Genomic DNA, 22,915 nt, shown 5'->3' with positions numbered 1-22,915 from the left:
ACTCCTCCACTCCAGGCTCCTCTCCTTTTCCTTTCTGCCCTCTACCTCCACCTCGGGGTCCGTGAAAAAATTGGGAGACTTTCCCCCACCTACTTGACAGTGAGATAATTTCCTCATCTTTGCTATGTCTACTTGATCCTCACACGGTGCTGCCTTCAGTGAGGGGAAGATGGAACACTGGGGAGCAGGCACCTCTTTTTGCCTCCCACTTGCACTGCTGCAGAAAGTAAGACTTGGTTTTTACATACAGTTTGGCTTATTGTCCTAATTGACCACCTGACCTGATTACTAGACAGTGGAGGGTGAGGATGGTATTTCTAATTATTAATATTTATTAGTTTTTTGTAGGTTCCCCCCCCCATTTCAAGCTTTAAAAAGTGCCCTTTAAAAATGTTTCTGGAATTTATTGAATAATAATTTGACTTTATATGTGAAACAGTATGTAGTTTATAATGTTCTTCATAAGAACTTTGTGACTTAGGAATTATCTCCATTTTATAAATGAGCCTATATAGGCTTAGGTATCGTAAGTGACTTTCCCCAAAATCATGAATAATAGGTAGCTGAACCAGGACTTGAACTTGGGACTTATTCTATTCTTGTCTCAGTACTCTTTCTAAAAATTTGACCCCACTTCAATGGTAAATTAATCTTTTACCTTCTTGGGAAGTTGGGACTACTTAGGGCTATTTAAACTAAAAAGCATTTTAGTAGAAGGCTTGATCCTGTGCTGTTCTCAAAGCCCTGTGGAATTGTAGAGACAAACTAATAATAACAACAGCAATATCAGCTAGTGTTTACTAAATACTTACTATGCAATCAGCACTGTGCTACAACAATTACCTCCTGGAAGCTTCCTACATTTAAAAATGATCTTATTAGCCACATTTTATAGAGGAAATTGAGATTAGCAAAGTATCATACCAGAGGTTGTCAAACTAAGACAGTGGTAGTAAGTGGCAGAGCCTGAACTTAGTCTAAATCCTTCATCTCTACTTGCAGTTGCTTTCCAAGGAGATTTGAAGTGATTCTATTCTATGTAGGGATATTTCTACTATTAAGGAGGAGTAAGAGTAGAATTCTGTGGCACACAGTCTTCTAATATTTTATTTCTTAATGTTGAGAAATAAGCCTTTATTTAAGGAAAAAAATTCATGGACCCCTGGATTGATTTAAAATATTTTTACAACATTATTTATAAACCCAACTCTAGGTATAAGCTCCTTGTGTATAAAGCGTCTATTAAGCTGTAAGATCAAAGTAAAATGCAACTACAAAAACCAGCGAAACTCAAATTAACAGCATTTTACTGTTTGCTTATGTTTTACCAAAACTAAATTACAACTGTCATTATGAAAAAGGCACTGACCATTACCACAGAGGTTCTTTTAACTTCAGCCCATCTGTGCTGTTGTGTGCTGTGTGTCTTCCCAATTCCCTCACCACTTTTCTCTATTCAAAATACTGCAGAATCTTTTTACAGTGTGCTGTATAGGCAGATGCATTATTTACATATTACATCTGTGCTGCTTATTGCCAACAAGATCATAAATGCAAACACAGGCACTGAAATCAAGTAGCAGTTATATGTGTGCTCCTAATGATTTTATTTTTAGGTTATTATCATAATGAAAATACAACTTAAAAACTTGTCATAGGTCTGGGCTTGGTGGCTCACACCTGTAATCCTAGCACTTTGGGAGGCTGAGGCAGGAGGATCGCTTAAGGCCAGGAGTTTGAGACCAGCCTGAGCAAGAGCAAGACCCCCATTTCTACTAAAAAAATAGAAAAAATTAGCCGGGCAAGGTGGCTCACATCTGTAGTCCCAGCTACTTAGGAGGCTGAGGCAGGAGGATGGCTTAAGCCCAGTAGTTTGAGGTTGCTGTGAGCTATGATGATGCCACACCACTGCTCTCTAGCCATGGTGACAGAGAAAGACTCTGTCTCAAAAAAAAAAAAAAAAAAAAGTTGTCATAGGAACCTTAGTTTGACAAACCTTGTTTTAGTAGATGTGTCCAGTGAGGGACTGTTTCTGAAGAATGAGGGATGGAGGTCTATTATAATGAGCTTCAGAAGATTAAAATGAGGTGGTGAATAGGAGTCCATATTTTTAGCTTTTGTCAATGCTGAAATGTTTCTTTCATAGGTGTTTGTGGCCTTGTGGTTTTAGCCACACTGTAAGAGCCTCTCATTCGAAGCAGTATTTCTTTCACGTTGGTACAGTGTTACTGCTTTTGTTACTGTGACATGGGTTAACAGACTAGAAGGCCTAATTAGTAACCAGTACCTCTTATGTGTCTTCCCTCCCCCTTGCTTCTATTAAACCCAAACTTCAGCTACATCAAGTTCATCAGCCCCCATCACCATCCCTCCTACTCTCCTCTCCCCTTTGTATTTTTTTTTTTCCAGTCAACATGAGCTTACTTCCTGGTCACCAGTTATATTTTCCCTCAATTCCAACATCTTGAATCACCATTACTCTCTGTACTCCAAGCCTAGATTGGCCTAATCCAGATCAAACCAAATATTTTGTCCCCAAACTGCCAGGTAGTAGAGGAAATCAATAACTGCTCTATCAGGTTACTTTCGATCACAGATAATAGAAAAATCAGGCTGGCTTAAACAATTAAGGAATATATTGGCTCAGTAACTGAAAAAAACAGAGGTGAGACTGGCTTCAAATGAAACTTAATCCAACTATTTAATCATGAGACTTAACTTCTTTTTATCTTCTCAGTTTTCTTTCCTCATAACTAGCTTCATCCTAAAGTTGTACTATGCCATTCTAAGGTGCACTCATGGCTCCAAGATGGCTTTGGTTATGGATTGCATTGTGTCCCCCCAAATTCATGTGTTGAAACCCCTACCCCCAATATGACTATATTTAGAGATAAGGCCTTTATGGAGGTAATAAAGGTTAAGTGAGGTCACAAGGGTGGGGCCCTAATTCGGTAGAACTTGTGTTCTTATAAAAAGGGAGTTACCAAAGATATCTATCTCTCCTCTCTCTCTCTCTCTCTTTCTCTCTCTCTCTCTCTCTGTCTCTCTCTCTCTGTCTCTCTCTCTCTCTCTCTTTCTGCAAATATACAGAAGAAGGGCCATGTGAAGACACAATGAGAAGGTGGCTATCTATAAGCCAGGAAGAGAGCCCTTACCAGGAACCAAATGGACTGGTACCTTGTTATGGGACTTATAGCCTCTAGACTCATGACAAAATAAATTTCTGTTTAAGCCACCCAGTCTATGATACTTTGTTATGGCAGCCCCAGCTGACCAATATGGTTTTCAACAACTGCAGGGCTTCATACTTTCTTTTTCATATGTAACAGGTACAAGAAATCATCTTTGTCCCCAAATCTCTAGCATTAAAACTAAGATGTACTCTGTTGGGGAGGTTTTGTCAAATGCTCACCTCTGAACCAATCACTATGTCCAGAGGTTTCCGAATGTGGTCATTGGCTTAGCATACTTTATACTGTTCACCTCTGGCTTCAGTCAGGACCACTCTGGATTCTCTGCAGACTTACAGATTCCAGGTCTATGAGCTGTTGGAAGTAGGGAATGGATACTTGGGAGGCAACCAATACATAATAACTAGTTTGAGCTGCAACTTCAACTGGGCCATTTATGTTGTTTGACATTTCTTTATTTAAATGTTGTTAAGTTTCCTTTCCCATCTTTTTCCCTGTTTCTTTCAAGCCCCCTGCCTCTCTTAATTCATGAAGAAGAGAGCATTGAGAAAGCACTCTTAACCATCTTCCCTTCCACTACGCACTTTCTTGTTCTCACCCATCAGAGGATAAGATTGTTCTTGATGCCTTACGTGGCTAATGTGTTTTCTGTGTACGTACTCTCCCTCTCTGCTGCCCATTGTTCACAAAGCTTGTTTTGTCAGCAATTCCATCTCTTTTCAGTATCTTGTCTTTTTCTTTTTAACAACATTAGCTGTTTTGTTATACAGTTTAACAAATACCCTTCTTTGACCTAGGTGACCCCTCCCCACTTCTTCCTTCCCTCTGCCTGTCAGTGTCATCCACATTTGTTACCCCTTTAGCCCCATTGACCTACATATTCCTCAAACCGTACTCTGCTGGCAGAGCCAGGGTTCAGATCACTTTGATAAAGGTCATCATTGATCGCCTATATTTCCAAAACCAATTATTTATGTTTAGCTTCTTGTCTTTAATGTTCTTTAGCATTCAGTCCCTTAAACAGACTCCTCTTCCTCCACCTGCCTCCTAAATGTCAATATTACTGTGAGTTCCATCTGTCCCTTTTTTTTTTTCTTGATCAATTTCTCTTGACTTCAAGGCCTACATAGGTAGTACCTATCATTCACATGAACTCGTTTCTAACTACCTATTGGGGAAATCCATTTGGACATATTGTGGGATCCTTAAAATTTCACGTGTATACAAGTCTTCCCTTTCCTACCTCTATCCAACCCACCACTATCCACCTTTTCTCCTGAACTCTGTTGTGAATACTGTCATCATCAACCCAGCTACCCAAACCAGAAAATTTGTTCCATATTTGACTTCAGACTACTTTTACATCTAGTTGTTACAAAAAAAGTCCACTGATTCTACCTCTGAAGGATGTCTTGAATTTGTCCCCTCCTTGATTCTCATGGCCACTGCTTTCTTTGGCTCTTGGGATCTCTGACAGACTTGTATTATTTGTACCCCTGGGCCTCTTTGTCTTCTAATTAGTTCACTATATGAGTGATTCTTGAGCCTCAATGTATACCAAGACCATATGTGAAGATTTTAAAAGCTACAGATGTCCCAGTCCCAGAGCTTTTGGTTTCCACTGGTCTGGTATAGGGCCATCATAATCTTTATAAATACAGTTTCTCTCCTTATCCATGGTTTCACTTTCTGCAATTCCAAGTTACCCATGGCCAACCACAGTCTGAAGATATTACATGGAAAATTCCAGAAATAAACAATTCTGAAGTTTTAAATTGCACGCCACTCTGAGTAGTGTGATGAAATCTCATACTATCCCACTCTGTCTTGCCCAGGAAGTGAATCATTCTTTTGTCCAGCGTATCCACGCTGTGTCCACTACCCACCTGGTAGTCATCGATGTCATCTGCTCCTGAAATCCAACCATCGACATCAGCATGGCTTGATGATCCAGGATCACCCAAAGCAGATGATCCTCCTTCTCGTGTATCCTCAGAAGGTCAATAGTAGCCTAAACTCTAAGTCACAGTGCCTGTGTATTTCACCTTTCTTCATCTCATCATATAGGCATTTTGTCATCTCACATCATCACAGGAAGAAGAAAGGTTGATATAGTACAATAAGATAGTTTGAGAGAGAGAGAACACATTCACATAACATTTATTACAGCATATTGTTATAATTGTTGTATTTTTATTGTTAATCTCTTACTGTGCCTCATTTATAAATTGAACTTTATCAGAGGTACGTATGTATAAGAAAAAATATGGTATATATAGGGTTCAGTACTATTTGTGGTTTCAGATACCTACTGGGGTCTACAGATACCCCTGTGGATAAAGGGGGACTGCTGTACAGATTTCATCATGTTGCTCACTTGTTTAAAACTCTCTGGTTCTTGGCACTGCCTATAAGAAAATATTCAAACTGCTTACTTTGGTAGACATAAAGATTCCTCACTGTCTGGCCCTGCCTCACTTTCCAGCCTTATAACCACCTCCCTACCCCACCCATCTGCCCTTCACACATCATAAGATCTAGGCATATAAAATTATTCTGTTTTAAATAACCTTTTTATTTTAGAACAGTTTTAGATTTACAGAAAAACTGTGAAGATAGTGTAGAGAGTTCCCATATAGTCCATGCCCATTTTCTGCTATTATTAATATCTTACATTAGTATGATACATTTGTCACGATTAATGAACCAATATTGAGACATTATTTTTAACTAAAGTCTAGAGTTTATTCAGTTTCCCTAGTTTTTTATCGAATGACCTTTCAGTTCCTGGATTCCATCCAGGACATCACATCACATTTAGTCGTCATGTTTCCTTAGGTTTCTCTTGGCTCTGACAGTTTCTCAGACATTCTTTGTTTTTAATGACCTTGACAGTTTTGGGTAGTACTAGTCGGGTATTTTACAGAATGTTTCTCAACTAGAGTTTATCTGATGTTTTTCTCCTGATTCAGCTGAGGTTATGGGGGGTTGGGAGGAAGAACGCAGAGGTAAAGTGCCGTTCTTAACATATAACATATAAAGAATACATACCATCAACATGACGTATCACTGTTACTGTTAACCGAGATCACCAGGCTGAGGAAGTGTTTGTCATGTTTCTCCTCCGCAGGGTTATTTCTCTCCCTCTCCATACTGTATATTTTAGAAGGAAGTCACTACGTGCAGCCCACACTTTAGGAATGAGTTGTGTTCCACCTCCATGAGGACAAAGTATTTACATAAATTATTTGGAATTCTTTTGCATGGAAGATTTCTTTTTTCTCTCCCATTTATGTGTTTCTTTAATCATTTATGTCAGTATGGATACATAGATATTTATTGCATATTTTGGGTTATATAATCCAAAACTACTTTTTATTTTGTTGCTCAAAGTTCTGCTTTGGCTGTTGGGAGCTCTTTCAGTTGCTTCCTGTGACCTTTTGACATACTCTCACCATTGTAGTTTTTTTGTTTTTCTTTTTTTTTAGCACTTCCTTACTTTCTGGCACTACAGAAAACTCCAGGCTCACCTCCTCTGCCTCAGTCCTAGAATCAGCCATTTCTCCAAGCAGCCCTGGTTCCTTTTTATTAGAGAATGGTATTAGAAACTAAGATCTGGGTGCCATGTGTGCTTGTTGCTATTGGGGTGTGGTTGTTTCTAGGCCCTTTCAGCTGGCAGAGTAAGGACGTATAGGTGTATATACCAACCCATGTATATACACATACCTACAAATATTTCTATATGTAACATCAGTATTTACATTAAGTAACATTGCAAGCCATTACCATAGGGGTTATTCTAGCCTTCTCCCCTTGTTTGTAACCTCCCACCCCAACAATGAGAAACCTGGCTTCTGTGATATACCATCTATTTACTGATTGTTCAATTCCAGTTGTATAGTTGTTTCAGAATTGTTAACCCTTTATCAACTAGAGTACAGTGCTTATTACAGTTCCCCTTGCCTTTAATCTAAAAGACTCTACTCATATCCAGAGTTGGTTATGTCAGTACTTTTTTCTGGATGACTTTTATTCTCTGAATGTCGTATGTACTTTCATACCTCATTTGTCTATGTTTACATTGATTCCTCTGTTGAAATGCTCTGGCTTTCACCTTTATGTGTTGGAATATTCCTACTCATTCCTCTTATACCCAGTACAGATATTGCCTCCACCAGGAAGCTTCTCTGAGCCATTACCCGAAGACTTAACCACTCATTCCTCTGTATTCTTATAACACCTTATATTTACCTTTACTGTATATTGTGTTGGGACTCTTTGTTTGCATCTCTTATTTCCTCACTTGAGGTAAGTTTCTTGAGAGCAAAAACCGAATGGATTTGTCTCTGAATTCCCAGGACTTAACAATAATGGACATTATATGTTAGAATCCTGTTACATGAAAATAACAGAAAACCTGATAGTAGCTAAAACACATAAGGAGGCCGGGTGCGGTGGCTCACGCCTATAATCCTAGCACTCTGGGAGGCCGAGGCGGGCGGATTGCTCACTTTCAGGAGTTCGAAACCAGCCTGAGCAAGAGCGAGACCCCGTCTCTACTAAAAAAAAAAATAGAAAGAAATTAATAGGCTAACTAAAAATATATAGAAAAATTAGCTGGGCATGGTGGCACATGCCTGTAGTCCCAGCTACCCAGGAGGCTGAAGCAGCAGGATTGCTTGAGCTCAGGAATTTGAGGTTGATGCAAGCTAGGTTGACGCCACAGCACTCTAGCCCGGACAACAGAGAAACTCTGTCACACACACACACACACACACACACACACACACACACACACACACACACACAAGGATTTCTTTTTCTCACATAGCAGGAAATGCAGAGGTAGGTGGTAACTCCCATTGGTTTACCTGTTCAGTGATGCTATCAAGAATCCAGCCCTGGCCGGTCGCGGTGGCTCACGCCTGTAAATCCTATCGCTCTGGGAGGCCGAGGCTGGCGGATTGCTCAAGGTCAGGAGTTCGAAACCAGCCTGAGCAAGAGCGAGACCCCGTCTCTACTATAAATAGAAACAAATTAATTGGCCAACTAATATATATAGAAAAAATTAGCCGGGCATGGTGGCGCATGCCTGTAGTCCCAGCTACTCAGGAGGCTGAGGCAGGAGGATTGCTTGAGCCCAGGAGTTTGAGGTTGCTGTGAGCTAGGCTGACGCCATGGCACTCACTGTAGCCTGGGCAACAAAGTGAGACTCTGTCTCAAAAAAAAAAAAAAAAAGAATCCAGCCCTTTCCCTCCTGTTCACACAGCATCACACCCAACTAAGTTCAAGAAAGAGGCAGGGTGAGTTGGTGCCAGCAGGCTATCCTCTGGACACTTTCTATTTCTGTAAGAAAGCATAGACTCCAGCTCTTTAGCAGGCTTCGATCAGTCAGAACACGGTCACATGTCTCCTCCAACTGCAAGAGAAGCTGAGAAGGTGAGTTTTTAGAAAAGCTTATCTTTTGAATAAGAACAAGATGTTGGAATTAGTCTCCCAGTATTCACAAGGCCACTGCTCTGTCTAGAAAGCCACCAGGGAATCAGGAATCTGTTTCCTATTGGACAAAAGGCCTGTGTGTAAACAAAAGACCAGTCTAAGAAGACACTTGAAGACTATAGGAAAATAGAAGTGACTCCAGTGGGAGCAGCATCTGACTGTTAGATAGAAAGCACAGATACATCTTATAAGGAATGTAACATAATCTGGCCACAATTTTTACAGAATTCTATATTGCTCCCTTGTTTCTTTCAACTTGTCTGTTCTCATATAGAAATTATATCCTTTCTGTGAATTTTACTTTTCTTTCTCTGGACCCTTTTTCTGATTGTGTTGTGCCTTCTGTGAAGTGAGAGTCAAAATTTTACCTGATATTCCACAGTTTACCTTGCTTTATTTTTTTCAAGTTATTACTAATTGTAGTTCTTTAAAATAGAATTCACACCATGCTATAACATCTGCCTACCTGTATCCCATGTTCTTTTAAAGTTATGGAAATACATCCATTTGGATACCTTTATTCATTAATGTTGTAGTCCAAACTTTTTGTATGTAACATCCACTAATGACTTGAATTTTCCTAATATTCCATCCTCAGTCAGGGCAGCCTTATTGATACATTAGTCCAAACATAGCTGAGTAAATGCTGCACATGAGCACAAGCATCTCCTGTCACCTGGTGTACCTAGAGATAAAGATCTCTGCAATGAATAGGAGAGCAGAAATCTCAGTAAGGGCCAAACTCCATTAATCTCATCCACATGAGTTTTTTTGCCACACTTGTAAGGACTGATAGCCCATAAAGTATGAATGTAACTTAATATACTTTATCAGCCCACTAAATTTGGTTAACAACTCCAAAAGTTATTGTAGCACAGACAAGTGTGAAATGCCAGGTGAGTTAAAACTGATTTCATTCTGGTCTGGCCTAACGCCTTTGGAGACAACTTGTAGAATAATTAGAATGGTGTACACTTCATATATTTTGGGTTGAGGTTTGAGATGGGCTTACATGAAATCCTTTGAAGAAATAACTTCTGTATCCCAGTAGGCTCTTTTTGTGTGAGTGAGAGCATCACACAGTCGCCTTCCAGGGCAGTCATGGCGAGCAAACACTGAGCATGAGATTCCCATTGTGAAGCTGCAGTGACTGACGTCACGGTGTGATCAAAGTGCTCTGCAAATACTTACTGTAATTATTGTTGTTCTGTTCTTGCTAATGACCTTATTTATACCCTGAAATTATAACCATCCAAAGCAAGATTAAAACAAGATGTGTGAGTTGCCAGAGCTGTTTGCCTGGCAAGATGGTCACCCTCGGAGTTCTCTGAAATTGCCAGAGTTAATTGAAGCTTCAGTTTTTACTGCAGCGTAGTTCAGACTTAAGTGTTCCTTACCTGTTGGCTTTCACTCTCTAAAAGAGTACAACAATAGTACTTTAATTTGTTCTCATTAATTCTAGCCTCTCCGGTAATGTTTAGTGCAGCTTTATCTAGATGGTGTTCACTCCTCTGAATGAAACCTTTGTACCAGCTTCCAAGCTGAGAAGAAAAGCTGAACAGTTACAAAGGTGAAAACATGAATATCTCACTCATTTATTTATTTAAAGGATCCTCAAAACTCAAGAAACATTGAGGGAGAGTTAACTTTGAAATGGTAGACAGGCATTTAGTGTATGATTAACAGCAGTTTCTTTGCCTGGGGTTTCAGCAAGCTGAGACAACTGGGAATCATTCTTGGGGAGTCTTATAAAGAGTTTTTTCCAGAGCCAACAAAGTGCTCCAAGGATAATCATTTTAGATTCACACAAACAGCAGTACTATTTACTGTTTCTTTGGTGTTCCTCTAGTAGTATTAATATTAAAAATATAGGAAGGCAATCTTAGGATTAAACTTAAAAAGCAAGGAAACTAAGAAGCCCTTCCTCCCCTGTACTCCTCAGCTTTGCAAAAGCAGAAGACCAGTGAAACGACCTGGGTATTAAGATGTTACTTTAATTAGGTGGTGCAAGAGCCCTTTGCCTGTGTCTTGAGATTTGAGTGCTGGTAAGAGAATGACTGTGCTCTCCTAAATCTGGGGACACGTGCCTCCCAGTGGCATTGCTTGCTCTTTGATTAAGGCTCAAGAGGAGAAATAGAGTTGAGAGAGATGAAGGGAGAAAAGGCATTCTGGGCCTCCTTAAATCAGTTGCAACAAATTAGCAACCCTAGTAAAAACTGAAGAATTAGTACCATGATCCTTCTTGTATATGTGGTATTCAAAAGTAGAAGGCAAATGAGTCAATAATACATATATTGATAACAAAGCTGTTCAAAAAAAAGGAAAGAAAGGTACAGAAAGGTAGAGCGTGGGCTCTCCAGTTACACTGCTTGGATTCGAATCAAAGCTAGTTTTATGTGGGGGTCCTTAAGCATGTTAGTTTACTTCATTCTTTATAAGGTTTTCCTAAAATGGTACCCCTTGATAGGGAAATTGAAACTAAATAAGATAATATACTGTATGTAAAGTGCTTAGAACAGGACCTCATACATGGTAAATATATAATTTTTTAAAAACTAAGATTGATATGAAAGATAAATTGGAATTGGTGCTTTACTTCCTAAAATATTTCTTTCAATATACTTTAGAGTATTTCCTTTAACTGAAATCTTCCTTTTAATAGTAAAAAAGTTATTAAAACTGTTGTTCCATAAAAATAAAATTTGCAATTATTTAAGAAGCATGTTTTCATGTGTGTAACATACATTTTACCTGTTCCAGTAGATTATGTTAGTTTGTTGGTATGGTCAGGCAGATGTGTGAATCATTGTAAAAAGGGCTCCATTTTAGTAGAAGACAAAGCATTTAGCTAAAATTTGTAGTTGGGGCAGAGATCTGTTCCCCACATGTTGTACTTCTCTATCAAGATTTCTTTTGCTACTAAGCTCATTGTGGTGATGGTGGTGGTGGTTGGCTCAGAAAACTGGTATTAAAACCATCTTCTCCTTGAAGTCATTTTATACAGTTGTTTTTCCTTTGCTTTCTAAAATAGGCACGCACTTACCTGCCCCTAGAGCCAATAGGAAGTCTGTTAGCTCTTCGTGGTACACCTCTTTATAGTTGGTAGCATAATAAAAGCTATTGATAATGACACTCTGTCAATCTCACACTTGTATGAGTTTCACTTCCTCTCTGAGTTTCCTCCTTGGTGATTGCATTAGCCAATTGACTATTCATGATTGAGTCTCGGCATTGAGATCTCAGAGGGCCATGGCCCTCAACTAATGCTTATTCCATTTCATTTTGGCCTTTATAGGATTCAAGAGGACGAACCACTATAGGATGGTGAGCTGACAGTGGAAACCTATAGGCAAAGTAAGTAGGAGAAATGACATTTGATTATATACTCTAGAATTTGATGATAGAATTAGTCTGAGCTAAGTGACAGGGCAGTACCACATTTTCACATTTTTCATACAGTAAATAAAAATTCAAATACCTCACCAGGATTTGTGGAGATTTCTATTGCCTTTCTTTTTCTCTGCTCTGAACTGGAGTAACGCAAACTAAACATGAGCCTTCACAATTAAAGCACACCAAGACTTGCTGAGAAAATTCTTACCCAGGTTCCCCCTTTTAGATATCCTCAAGTTTTGTTCCTGAAAAATACGTGATAACTTGAAACTATAATGGGAAACACTAAGTCTATGGGAAAACTGCAATGTAACAGTGTGGCCAGTATTTAAACCTTTATTTCGCACAAATGTGCAATTATCTCAGTTATACTGGCCTCATAAAATGAGTTGGGAAGCGTTCTATTTTCTGAAAGAGTCTGTATAAGATTGGTGGTGTTTCTTCTTTAAATGTTTGATACTCACTGGCGAAGACATCTGTGCCTGCAGTTTTCTTTGTGAGAAGGTTTTTTATTGTGATAAAATATACATAACATAAAATTTACATCTTAATCCTCTTTAAGAGGATTAGAGTTCAGTGACATTAAGTATATTTACATTGCTGTGCAAACATTACCACCATCCATCTCCATAACTTTTTCATTTTCCCCAAATGAAACTGTACTTTTTAAAAACTTTTTTGTCTAGCTTCTTTTTAAAATTGTGTATATTTAAGGTCTACAACAAGATGTTTCAATATATATATACACCTAGTGAAATGGTTACTGTAGTCAAGCAAATTAGCATTTGCATCATCTCACATGGTTACCCATTTTGTGTGTGTGTGCCAAGAGCATGTGAATCTACTCTTTTAGCAAAAATCCCCATTTGGTACATGAAATCTCTAGATTTGTTCATCCTACATATGTGCAACTTTGTGTCCTTTGACCTACATGTCCCCATTTCCTCCCCCCACTCACCCATTAGGTACACTTAATTTTCCATTCTCCCTTCCCCTAGCCTCAACCAATCACCACTCTACTTTCTGTTTTTTGTTTTTGAGACAGAGTCTTGCTTTGTCACCCAGGATGGAGTGCAATAGCAGTGGTGTTACAGCTCACTGCAACCTCAGTGTCCTGGGTTCAAACAATCCTCCTGTCTTAGCCTCTGGGCTAATTTTTTCTATTTTTGGTAGAGGCAAGGTCTTGTTCTTGCTTAGGCTGCTCTTGAACTCCTGACCTCAAGTGTTCCTCCTGCCTCAGCCTCCCAGAGGGCTAGGATTACATGTGTGAGCCACTGCTGCAACCTTTTCTACTTTCTGTCTCTATGAACTTGACTACTCTCAGACCCTCATTTAAGAGGATTCATGTAATATTTGCCCTTTTTTAAACTGCCTTATTTCACTTAGCATAATGTCTTTAAGATTAACTCATGTTGTAGCATGCATCAAAACTTCCTTCTTTTTAAGGCTGAATAATGTTTCATTATATGTGTATATCACATTTTGTTTATCCATTTGTCTTTCCATGGATACTTTTGTCACCTTTTGTTTATTGTGAACAATGCTGCTATGAATGTAGGTATACAAATATCTCTTTGGTCCCTGCTTTCACTTGTGTTGAGTATATACCAAGAAGCAGAATTGCTGGACCCTATGGTAAGTCTGTGTTTAATTTTTTTTTTTTTTTTTTTTTTGAGGATTTGCCATACTGTTTCACACAGCAGCTGCATCGTTTACATTCCAACAGTAATTACGTATAAGGGTTCCAGTTTCTCCACATGCTCACCAATACTTCCTATCTGGTTTTTTTTTTTTTTAATAATAGCCCTCCTATTGGATGTTTGTTTTGATTTTAATTATAAACTTACTTATTTAATAAATTTAGGACTATTTAGATTTTCTCTTGTTTTATTTTATGATTGCTGACTTCAAGGAATTTGTCCCATCTAATGAAGAAAATTGCCTGTAATATCCCAATATAAGCTTGTTGACATCTGTAGGGTCTGTGATGACATCTCCTATTTCATTCCTGTTATCAGAAATTCATCTTGGATCAGGCTTGCCAGAAGTTTATCAGTTTTATTAACCTTTTCAAAGAAGTAACTTTTGACTTTGATTTTTTGTGCTTTCCATTTTCTATTTCATTATTTTTTGCTTTTTAAAAACTATTTCCTCCTTTCTAGTTACTTTGGGTTTAATTTACTCTTACTTTTCTAACTTATTAAGATGGAAGCTGAGATCACAGATTTGAGATCATTTTCCTTTCTAATAGAGGCATTTAAAACTGCTTTATTTGAATTCTCCAAATTGTGATATTTTGAGATTTCATTATCATTCAGTTCAACATATTTTCTATTTTCTCTTAAGATTTAGTCTTTGGCCCATAGGTTATTTACCAGGGTGTTGCTTAATTTCTTAATATTTGGAAATTTTTCTAGATATTATTGTCAATTCAGATAAAAAGCAAAGATCAATAATATGCTACTTATGAGGTAAGCACTTTAATTGTAAACATATAAATAGACTAAAATTTTTTAAAAAGGTATGCTATACACAGTATGACATTAGATAGTTGGTAGGGCTGTATTAATATTAGATGAAGTAGACTTCAAAAAAATGACTATTACCGAGATAAGGAGAGATATTTACTAATGAGTCAATTCATCAAAAACATTAACATTTACTATTGTTAAAGTCAGAAAGTGTACTCTGTATAATTTCAATACTTTGAAATTTATTGAGACTTATTTTATAACCCAGCCTATATAGTCTACCTTGGTGAAGGTTCCATGTTCACTTGAAAAGAATGTATATTCTGCAGTTATTAGGTATAGGGTCTTTCTATAAATATCATTTATGTCAAGTTGATAATGTCCAAATCTTCTATAACCTTATTGAATTTTTGATAGCTGATTGTTCTGTTTATTACTGAAAGAGGGTTGTTAAAATCTTCAAGTATTATTATACTATGAATTTGTTAATTTCTCCTTTTAGAAAGTTCAGTCCATTTTTGTTTCATTTATTTTACAGCTTTGTTATTAGGTACATGTACATTTAAGATTGCTATGTTGTCTTGATGAATTGGCTCTTATCATTATTAAATGCCCTTTTTATCTCTGTAATAGTCTTTTTCTTGAAGTCTACTTTCCCTATTAATATAGCCCCACCAGCTTTCTCATGGGGTATTTGCATCTTTTTTAATTTTAATATATTTGTGTCTTTATATTTAAAGTAGTTCTCTTTTTTTTTTTTTTTTTTTTTTTTTTTTTTTTTTTTTGAGACAGAGTCTCACTTTTGTTGCCCAGGCTAGAGTGAGTGCCATGGCGTCAGCCTAGCTCACAGCAACCTCAAACTCCTGGGCTCAAACGATCCTCCTGCCTCAGCCTCCCAAGTAGCTGGGACTACAGGCATGTGCCACCATGCCCGGCTAGTTTTTTGTATATATATTTTTAGTTGGTCAATTAATTTCTTTCTATTTTTAGTAGAGACGGGGTCTCGCTCAGGATGGTTTCGAACTCCCAACCTCGAGCAATCCGCCCGCCTCGGCCTCCCAGAGTGCTAGGATTACAGGCGTGAGCCACCGCGCCCGGCCTAAAGTAGTTCTCTTATAGATAATTTATTGTTAGGTCTTGCTTTTTTTATCCAAGTTGATATTCTATGTCTTTTAATTGGAATCCATTTATATTTAGTGAAATTATTGATATGATTGAGTTTAAATATGCCAGCTTGGTATGTTTCCTATTTGTTCCATCTGTTTTTAATTCCTCTGTTCTTCTTTCCCTGCCTTCTTTTGGGTGAATGGAAGATTTTAAACTGTATTTCCTCATGATATTTCAAATAAAAATACTACATATCCACACAGTTTCATTATGCAAATAATATGTCCAACTCATATTCAAATCAGAATATGCCAAAAGACAGTGAAGAGAAGGAACATAAAGGGAGTGGGTCATTCTGGTGGCAGAAACCAAATTCCTTTACCAAAATTCTATTTGGGGCTGGCCCTGCCATTCTCTTCTTTTCCCATCACAAAATGGAACCATGACCTAGTAAACCTTAAGCTAGCATGGTAGTCATAATATAAAGCAGGTATTTGTTAAACCTTGTGGTTAATAACTGGATAGCCGCCTGTATACTGTCATACTCTTCTGTCATTTCCTTCTTTCTCCCTGCAAGGATCTTAGGAGCTACCCTGGAAAATATGAAATAACTTCCTTGCAATTAAATTTAAGTCAGACAAGTATCATTATTTTTATGTAACCAGTCAAACAATTCATGAGCAACTTGGTACTGCCTCTAGAAGCTAGCAATTTATTTAAGAAGGCATTTATATAATTTTATTATGTATTTATCTATATTATATATTTTCCTTTATATACTTATATAATAAAAAAGATAAATAGCAACACAAGGCTGTGTGTGACTGTTACAGATAAATAAAGGAAATATATAAAGATGTATTGTTTGTGTTAATTAGAGAAAGAGCTGCCTAAGCAGGGAACCACATATTTAGGCCCTGGCCACACAGTGCTCTCTCCACAGGCTAGCAGACAGCAAGGCACACACTTCTCTGACATTTTCCTAAATTGCCTAATAACCGGTATGGTTATGTCTTTTGTCTCTGACTGTCTACAGAGGTTCTTGGTCATTTATAGTGAGAGACATTCTTGCCTATTTTTTTCCTTCTCTCTTCCTCTTCTATATATAGACAGATACAGATAAGTATCACATGATTATTTGAAGAATTGAAATTTCATTTTGATTTGGCTTTCCTGGGTAGGAAACGTTTACATCATTTCACACTTTTGAGTATGAATTACCTCTCTTTCTAGGTGTAATCAGTTTTTACTTTTGAGCATTCAGAAGATTTTATGAATTATATTCAGCGCAGAAAGAGCTCTAAAAATAATTTTGCAGGTAGGGTTTTGCTAGTTTTATGTGGAACACTGGCAAGGCAAAAGAACAAAGGCACATCAGGATGAAGGTAGTGGTAGGCGGAGCATTTCATTTCATTTGCCTCCACCCAAAGAGCTTGCATTTAGTGGAGAAAGGAAAACAAACAAGGCGCCATCTGCACTAGCTGTTGAATGTTTCGTTTCTCATCACAGTTAGTCACATTTGAATGGAACCATTACAGTATTTTCTGTATGTATAACAAAACCCCCTTTTTTTTCCAAAAAGGAAATTTTGAATTTTATGTTTAAAAGGACAATGACATATTTTTGACATTCTGCAGTACATTTTGGAATTCACAGTCTTAAAACCCATTCATTTTCAGTAAGGTGGTAAAGGGTATACAGCACATGGCATTTTTATGCCTAATAGCACCTCCAATAGTCCCTAATGCATATTATGTACACACACCTTTTAGCATCTGTTTCTACCTGACAGCTTTCAGCATTAGGCTGAATGTTGTGACGAATAGCTGATATGTCAAGCAGTATTACAATGAATTCTTATTGGAAAATGTAAGCTCATTAAAGCATCTTTTTAATACTTTTCCATAAAGATTTTAAAGTGACATATTTTCTAGTACATAATTAAGATGACATATTCTTTTATGTTTGTTTAAGTTATTCTTCCAGAAATGGGGATGGATTTGGGCTAATCAACTAGTGATTCTCTTATTGAGCTAGGATTTAAACATGCATTTTGTATAGGGAAATCTATTTTGTAATTGTGTTACTATTCTTAAAAATATACGTATACAGGATCGTTAGAATTAAGAATTGCTGATGTTCTGTCTTAATATAGTATTTATTTACTTATTTGACTGATTTTCATATTATTCAGTTCAGCATGAAGAATGAGACTTATAGGTTAATTTTCTTGTTTTTCTACTAGGGTTTTTGGTCTAGTCACAAAATATTCTTAAGAAATATGTTTGCTTAGAATTCCCAAAACAAAATAAGAAAATCACTGTTTTAAAAAACTGTTCTTAATTTAATACATAAAATTAAGGATCTGGGCTTACATGCTTTGGTCATGTGCTAAAAATTAAATAAGCAAATACCCAGCAAAGCAAAGTTGATCAAGGCTGTGGCATAGAAATAATGCTGGCCAATGTCACCTACCCTAAATATTCCTTCCTCCTTTCCTGGCTGGAAAACACCTCAGGAGAGAAGCTATCATGCCTATTTTTCATGTAAAAGTTTTTGGTTTTCATGTTCTTTCTCAGGTTGTAAACCTTAGGGACCAGATTTTGGCTATTAGGTAAACAATACACCATACAATCTATAATGACTAATTAACCATCTGTGATTTTTCAGGTACTGATCAGGATGAATATTATTTGGAGAAATTCCACTTCCTGTCTAAGGCTAGGAAAGGTGCCACACAGATACCAAAGTGGGAATCATCCAGTGGCCCCTCTGGGATCAAGGATTTTAACTGACCCAGCCAAAGTTTTTGAACACAACATGTGGTGAGTTTTCTTTTTAGATCTGATATTATATATGTTTATTAAATATCACCAGTGGTATTGTTTTCAGGTAGTACCAAGAAAGGATTTTTAAAGCTGATGACCTAATTCACATTGTAGAGGTCCAAAAGCCAGGGTAACTGGTCCTGACTTTTAAGTGTTGCCAATTCTAAACTTCTTTGCAAATGAAATTAGAAAAGTGAAACTTGCAAGGGCTTGGGGGGTGGTTCTTGCAGGCCCTTCCTTCTTACCTCTGCTCTTGAGGTGCCAGCCTATCACTGGGTGGGGTAAAGGGGGCTGTTTTCTAGGTAGGGCCCCTCCTCTTGCCCCACAGGCCCTTCCTTTTGTACAAATACTTGTCAATCAGCAAATGTGTATTCGGTACCTGCTGCTTACTGAGCACCAGGGAGAACATGTTGATATGACCCTCATCCACACTTTCAGGAAATCCACACTATTTGGGAAGATAGATTATTTATTAAAAAGATTAATAATTAGCCATACGAGGCAGCAAGTTATAAGGGTCCAGGGAGTATTGTAGACTATATGCCTTATGAGAACAACTCAGTAATGTAAAACCATTTCTGTCTGTGCAAAGTCAGGAAGATTTGGTTTTTTTCTTTCTTTCTTTTTTTTTTTTTTTTTTTAGAGACAGGGTTCTGCTGTGTCAACCAGGCTAGAGTACAGTAGTGTAGTCACAGCTCACTGCAGCCTGGAACTCCTGGCCTCAAGCAATCCTCCCACCTCAGCCTTCTGAGTAGCTGGGACCACAGGTGTGCCCTACCACGCCTGGCTAATTTTTAAATTTTTTGTAGAGACAAAAAAATGTTGTCCGGGTTGGTATTTCACTACTGGACTCAAGCAATCCTCCTGCCTCAGCCTCCCAAAGTGTTGAGATTACAGGTATAAGCCATTGTGCCTGACCTCAGGATGATTTCTTAAAGTGGGGGAAAATTGAGATTGGCATTACATATTTTCTATCAGAAATATTTTGTGTTTCATTCCAGACCACTGTAATAAAGCAAATATTGCAATACAGTGAGTCATGCATGTTTTTGTTTCCTGTTGCTTGTAAAAGTGATGTTTACACTATACTGTAGTCTATTAAGTGTGTAATAGCATTGTGTCTAAAAAATGTACACACCTTAATTTAAAAACACTTTATTGCTAAAAAATGCTAACAATCATCTGATCCTTCAGCAAGTTGTAATCTTTTTGGTGGTGAAGGGTCTTGCCTCAGTGTTGACAGCTGCTGACTGGTCGGGTTGGTGGCTGCTGAGGGCTGGGTTGGCTGTGGCAATTTCAATGAAGTTAGTCACATCAACTGACTCTTCATTTCATCAAAGATTTTTCTGTAGCATGTGATGCTGTTTGATAGCATTTTACCCACAACAGAATGTCTATCAAAATTGGAGTCCATCCTCTCAAATCCTGCTGCTGCTTTATCGACTAAGTTTATGTCTTATTCCAAATCCTTTGTTGTCATTTCAACAATGTTCACAGCATCTTTGCCAGTAGGTTTCCTCTCAGGAAACCACTTTCTTTGCTCATCCATAACAAGCAACTCCTCATCTGTTCAAGTTTTATCATGAGATTACAATAATTCAGTCACATCTTCAGGCTCCACTTCTAATTCTAGTTCTCTTGCTATTTCTACCACATCTTTACTTCTTCCAGTGAAGTCTTAAGCCCCTCACAGTCATCCATGAGGGTTGGAACCAACTTCTCCTATATTCCTTTTAATGTTGATTTTTTGACCTTTTCTCATGAATCACAAATGTTCTTAATGGCATTCTTTCCAAAAGGTTTTTAATTGACTCTGCCCAGATCCATCAGAGGAAATACTACCTATGGCAGCTATAGCCTTACAAAATGTATTTCTTAAATAAGAAGCCTTGAAAGTTGAAATGACTCCTTGATCCATGGGCTGCAGAAAACAACATTAATCTCCTTGTATAATATCTCCATCAGATCTCTTGAGTGACTAGTTCATTGTCAATGAGCAGTAACATTTTGAAAGGTATCTTTTCTCTTGAGCAGTAGGTCTCGACAGTGGACTTAAATTATTTAGTAAACCATGCTGTAAAGAGATCTACTGTCATCCAGGCTTTATTGTTCCATTTCTAGAGCACAGGCAGGGTACATTTAGCATAATTCATAAGGGCCCTGTGATTTTCAGAATACTAAATGAGCATTGGCTTCAACTTAGAGTCATCAGCTGCATTAGTCCCTAATAAGAAAGTCAGCCTGGGCCAGGCGCGGTTGCTCACGCCTGTAATCCTAGCACTCTGGGAGGCCGAGGTGGGCGGATTGTTCGAGGTCAGGAGTTCGAAACCAGCCTGAGCAAGAGCAAGACCCTGTCTCTACTATAAATAGAAAGAAATTAACTGGGCAACGAATATATATAGAAAAAATTAGCTGGGCATGGTGGCACATGCCTGTAGTCCCAGCTACTCGGGAGGCTGAGGCAGCAGGATTGCTTGAGCCCAGGAGTTTGAGGTTGCTGTGAGCTAGGCTGATGCCATGGCACTCACTCTAGCCTGGGCAACAAAGCAAGACTCTGTCTCAAAAAAAAAAAAAAAAAAAAAAAGTCAGCCTGTTCTTTGAAGCTAGGTATCGACTTCTCCTCTCCAGCTATAAATGTCCTAGATGGCATCTCCTTTCAATAGAAGGCTATTTCGCCTACATTGAAAATCTGTTGTTTAATGTAGTCGCATTCATCAATGATCTTAGCTAGATCTGGATAACTTGCTGCAGCTTCTCTATCAGCACTTGCTGTATCACTTGGACTTTCCTATTATGAAGATGGCTTCTTTCCTTAAACATCATGAACCAACCTCTGCTAACTTCAACGTTTTCTTCTACAGCTTCCTCACTTTTCTCAGCTTTCATAGAATTGAAGAGAGTTAGGGCCTTGTTCTGGATTAGGCTTTGGTTTAAGGGAATGTTGTAGCTGGCTTGATCTTCTATCTAGACCACTAAAATTTTCTCTGTCAGTAATAATGATGTTTCGATTTCTTATCATTCACATGTTCACTGAAGTAGCATTTTTAATTTCTTTCAAGAAATTTTCCTTTGAATTCACAAGTTTGCTAACTGGTGCAAGAGGCCTAGCTTTCAGCTTATCTCAGCTTTCGATATGCTTTCCTCACTAAAACTTAATTAATTCTGTTAATAGCTTTTGAGTTAAAGTGTCAGACATGTGACTCTTCCTTTCACTTCAACACTTAGAGGCCATTGTAGGGTTATTAATTGGCCTAATGTCAATATTGTTGTATTCAGGGAATAGGGAGAGGGAGAGAGATGGGGAACAGATGGGTGGTAGAACAGTCAGAACACATACAACATTTATTAATTAAGTTTCCCATTTTATATGGGTGTGGTTCATGGTGCCCCCAAACAATTACAATAGTAACATCAAAGATCACTGACCACAGATCATCATAATAGATATCATAATAACAAAACAGTTTAAAATATTGCAAGAATTACCAAAATGTGACACAGAGACAAGAAGTGAGCACATGCTATTGGAAAAATGGCATTGATGGACTTGCTGTGTGTAGGGTTATCACACACATTCAATTTGTAAAAAACACAACATCTGTGAAGCATACTGAAGTAGGGCTGAATTTATTCCACCTCCAGTATGGCGCACAGTGCCTGAAATTTCAATATTTGTTGAATAATGATTTGAATAAGTAAACTGGAATAAGGACATTCTGTGTGGGTAGACAATCATAAAACCCTGAGATGAGGAAGTATAAGGCATTGTACAGACAGTGCACAGGATAATTTGCTCTAAAAAAGGCTATTTTAGGAGATTGGTGAAAGATAAGGTTGGAATGATACAGGCCAAAAGTGGGAGTGGGATGAAGATTGTACATGGTCCTGAATTTGTAGCTGAAGTGCATTATGGAGCCATCAAAGAGAATGACATTATGTATAGTGTATTATGTATGCATATTGGGTAACAGTATGCTGGACAGATCAGTAGGGAGAATTGGAAGCAGGAAAGAGCCAGGGAGAGAGAGATTATGAAGAAAGGAGAGAAACTGAACTTGGTGCTTGTGCAGAATAAAGGAAAAGGTAGAATTTGACTCTGAAGTTTTGATCTTAGTGACTGATAGAAATGGGAAAATCAAGAGGTAAATTGAGTTTTTATTTTGGAAGAAAGATTGTAAATTTAGTTTTAGACATTTTGAATAGGACATGTGAGCAATACATTCAGGTGAAAATGTCCAGAGCACAGATACTGCTGCTGGCCAGGGCTGAAGAGGTGAAGTAGGGTATGAGATCTGCAGACAAAATTCTTAACAGACTAACTAACCTCTGGAGCAGCATCTTTAGGGCTGGGAAGGTGATCATGGACTTTTTATGTTTTATTGTAACTGAATATCAATTTAGAAGGAAATACGTTGTTTTTTTAATT

The 22,915-nt window shown here is 37.9% G+C and overlaps 1 protein-coding gene across 3 annotated transcripts in view; it reads left to right on the top strand.

The window, feature by feature from the left end:
- Positions 1-22,915, top strand: part of METTL8 (methyltransferase 8, tRNA N3-cytidine) — a 77,848-nt gene that overhangs the window by 13,070 nt on the left and 41,863 nt on the right. For 2 of the 3 annotated variants that reach the window (XR_012920566.1, XM_012781925.3), the window contains exons 2-3: positions 11,986-12,044; positions 18,332-18,486. Coding sequence is in view for 2 of the 3 variants with exons in the window: in XM_012781925.3 (XP_012637379.1) it covers positions 18,344-18,486 (143 nt within the window). In the remaining variant the exon portion in view is untranslated. Of the gene's footprint in view, positions 1-11,985; positions 12,045-16,894; positions 16,980-18,331; positions 18,487-22,915 lie in introns of all 3 variants that reach the window. The other variant, XM_076005650.1, reaches the window with a different exon arrangement.

This window comes from Microcebus murinus, chromosome 8 (genome assembly GCF_040939455.1).
Source record: "Microcebus murinus isolate Inina chromosome 8, M.murinus_Inina_mat1.0, whole genome shotgun sequence".
NCBI classification, from domain to species: domain Eukaryota; kingdom Metazoa; phylum Chordata; class Mammalia; order Primates; family Cheirogaleidae; genus Microcebus; species Microcebus murinus.
Note: the sequence above shows the minus strand (reverse complement) of the source record. Positions and strands in the feature narration are given on the sequence as shown.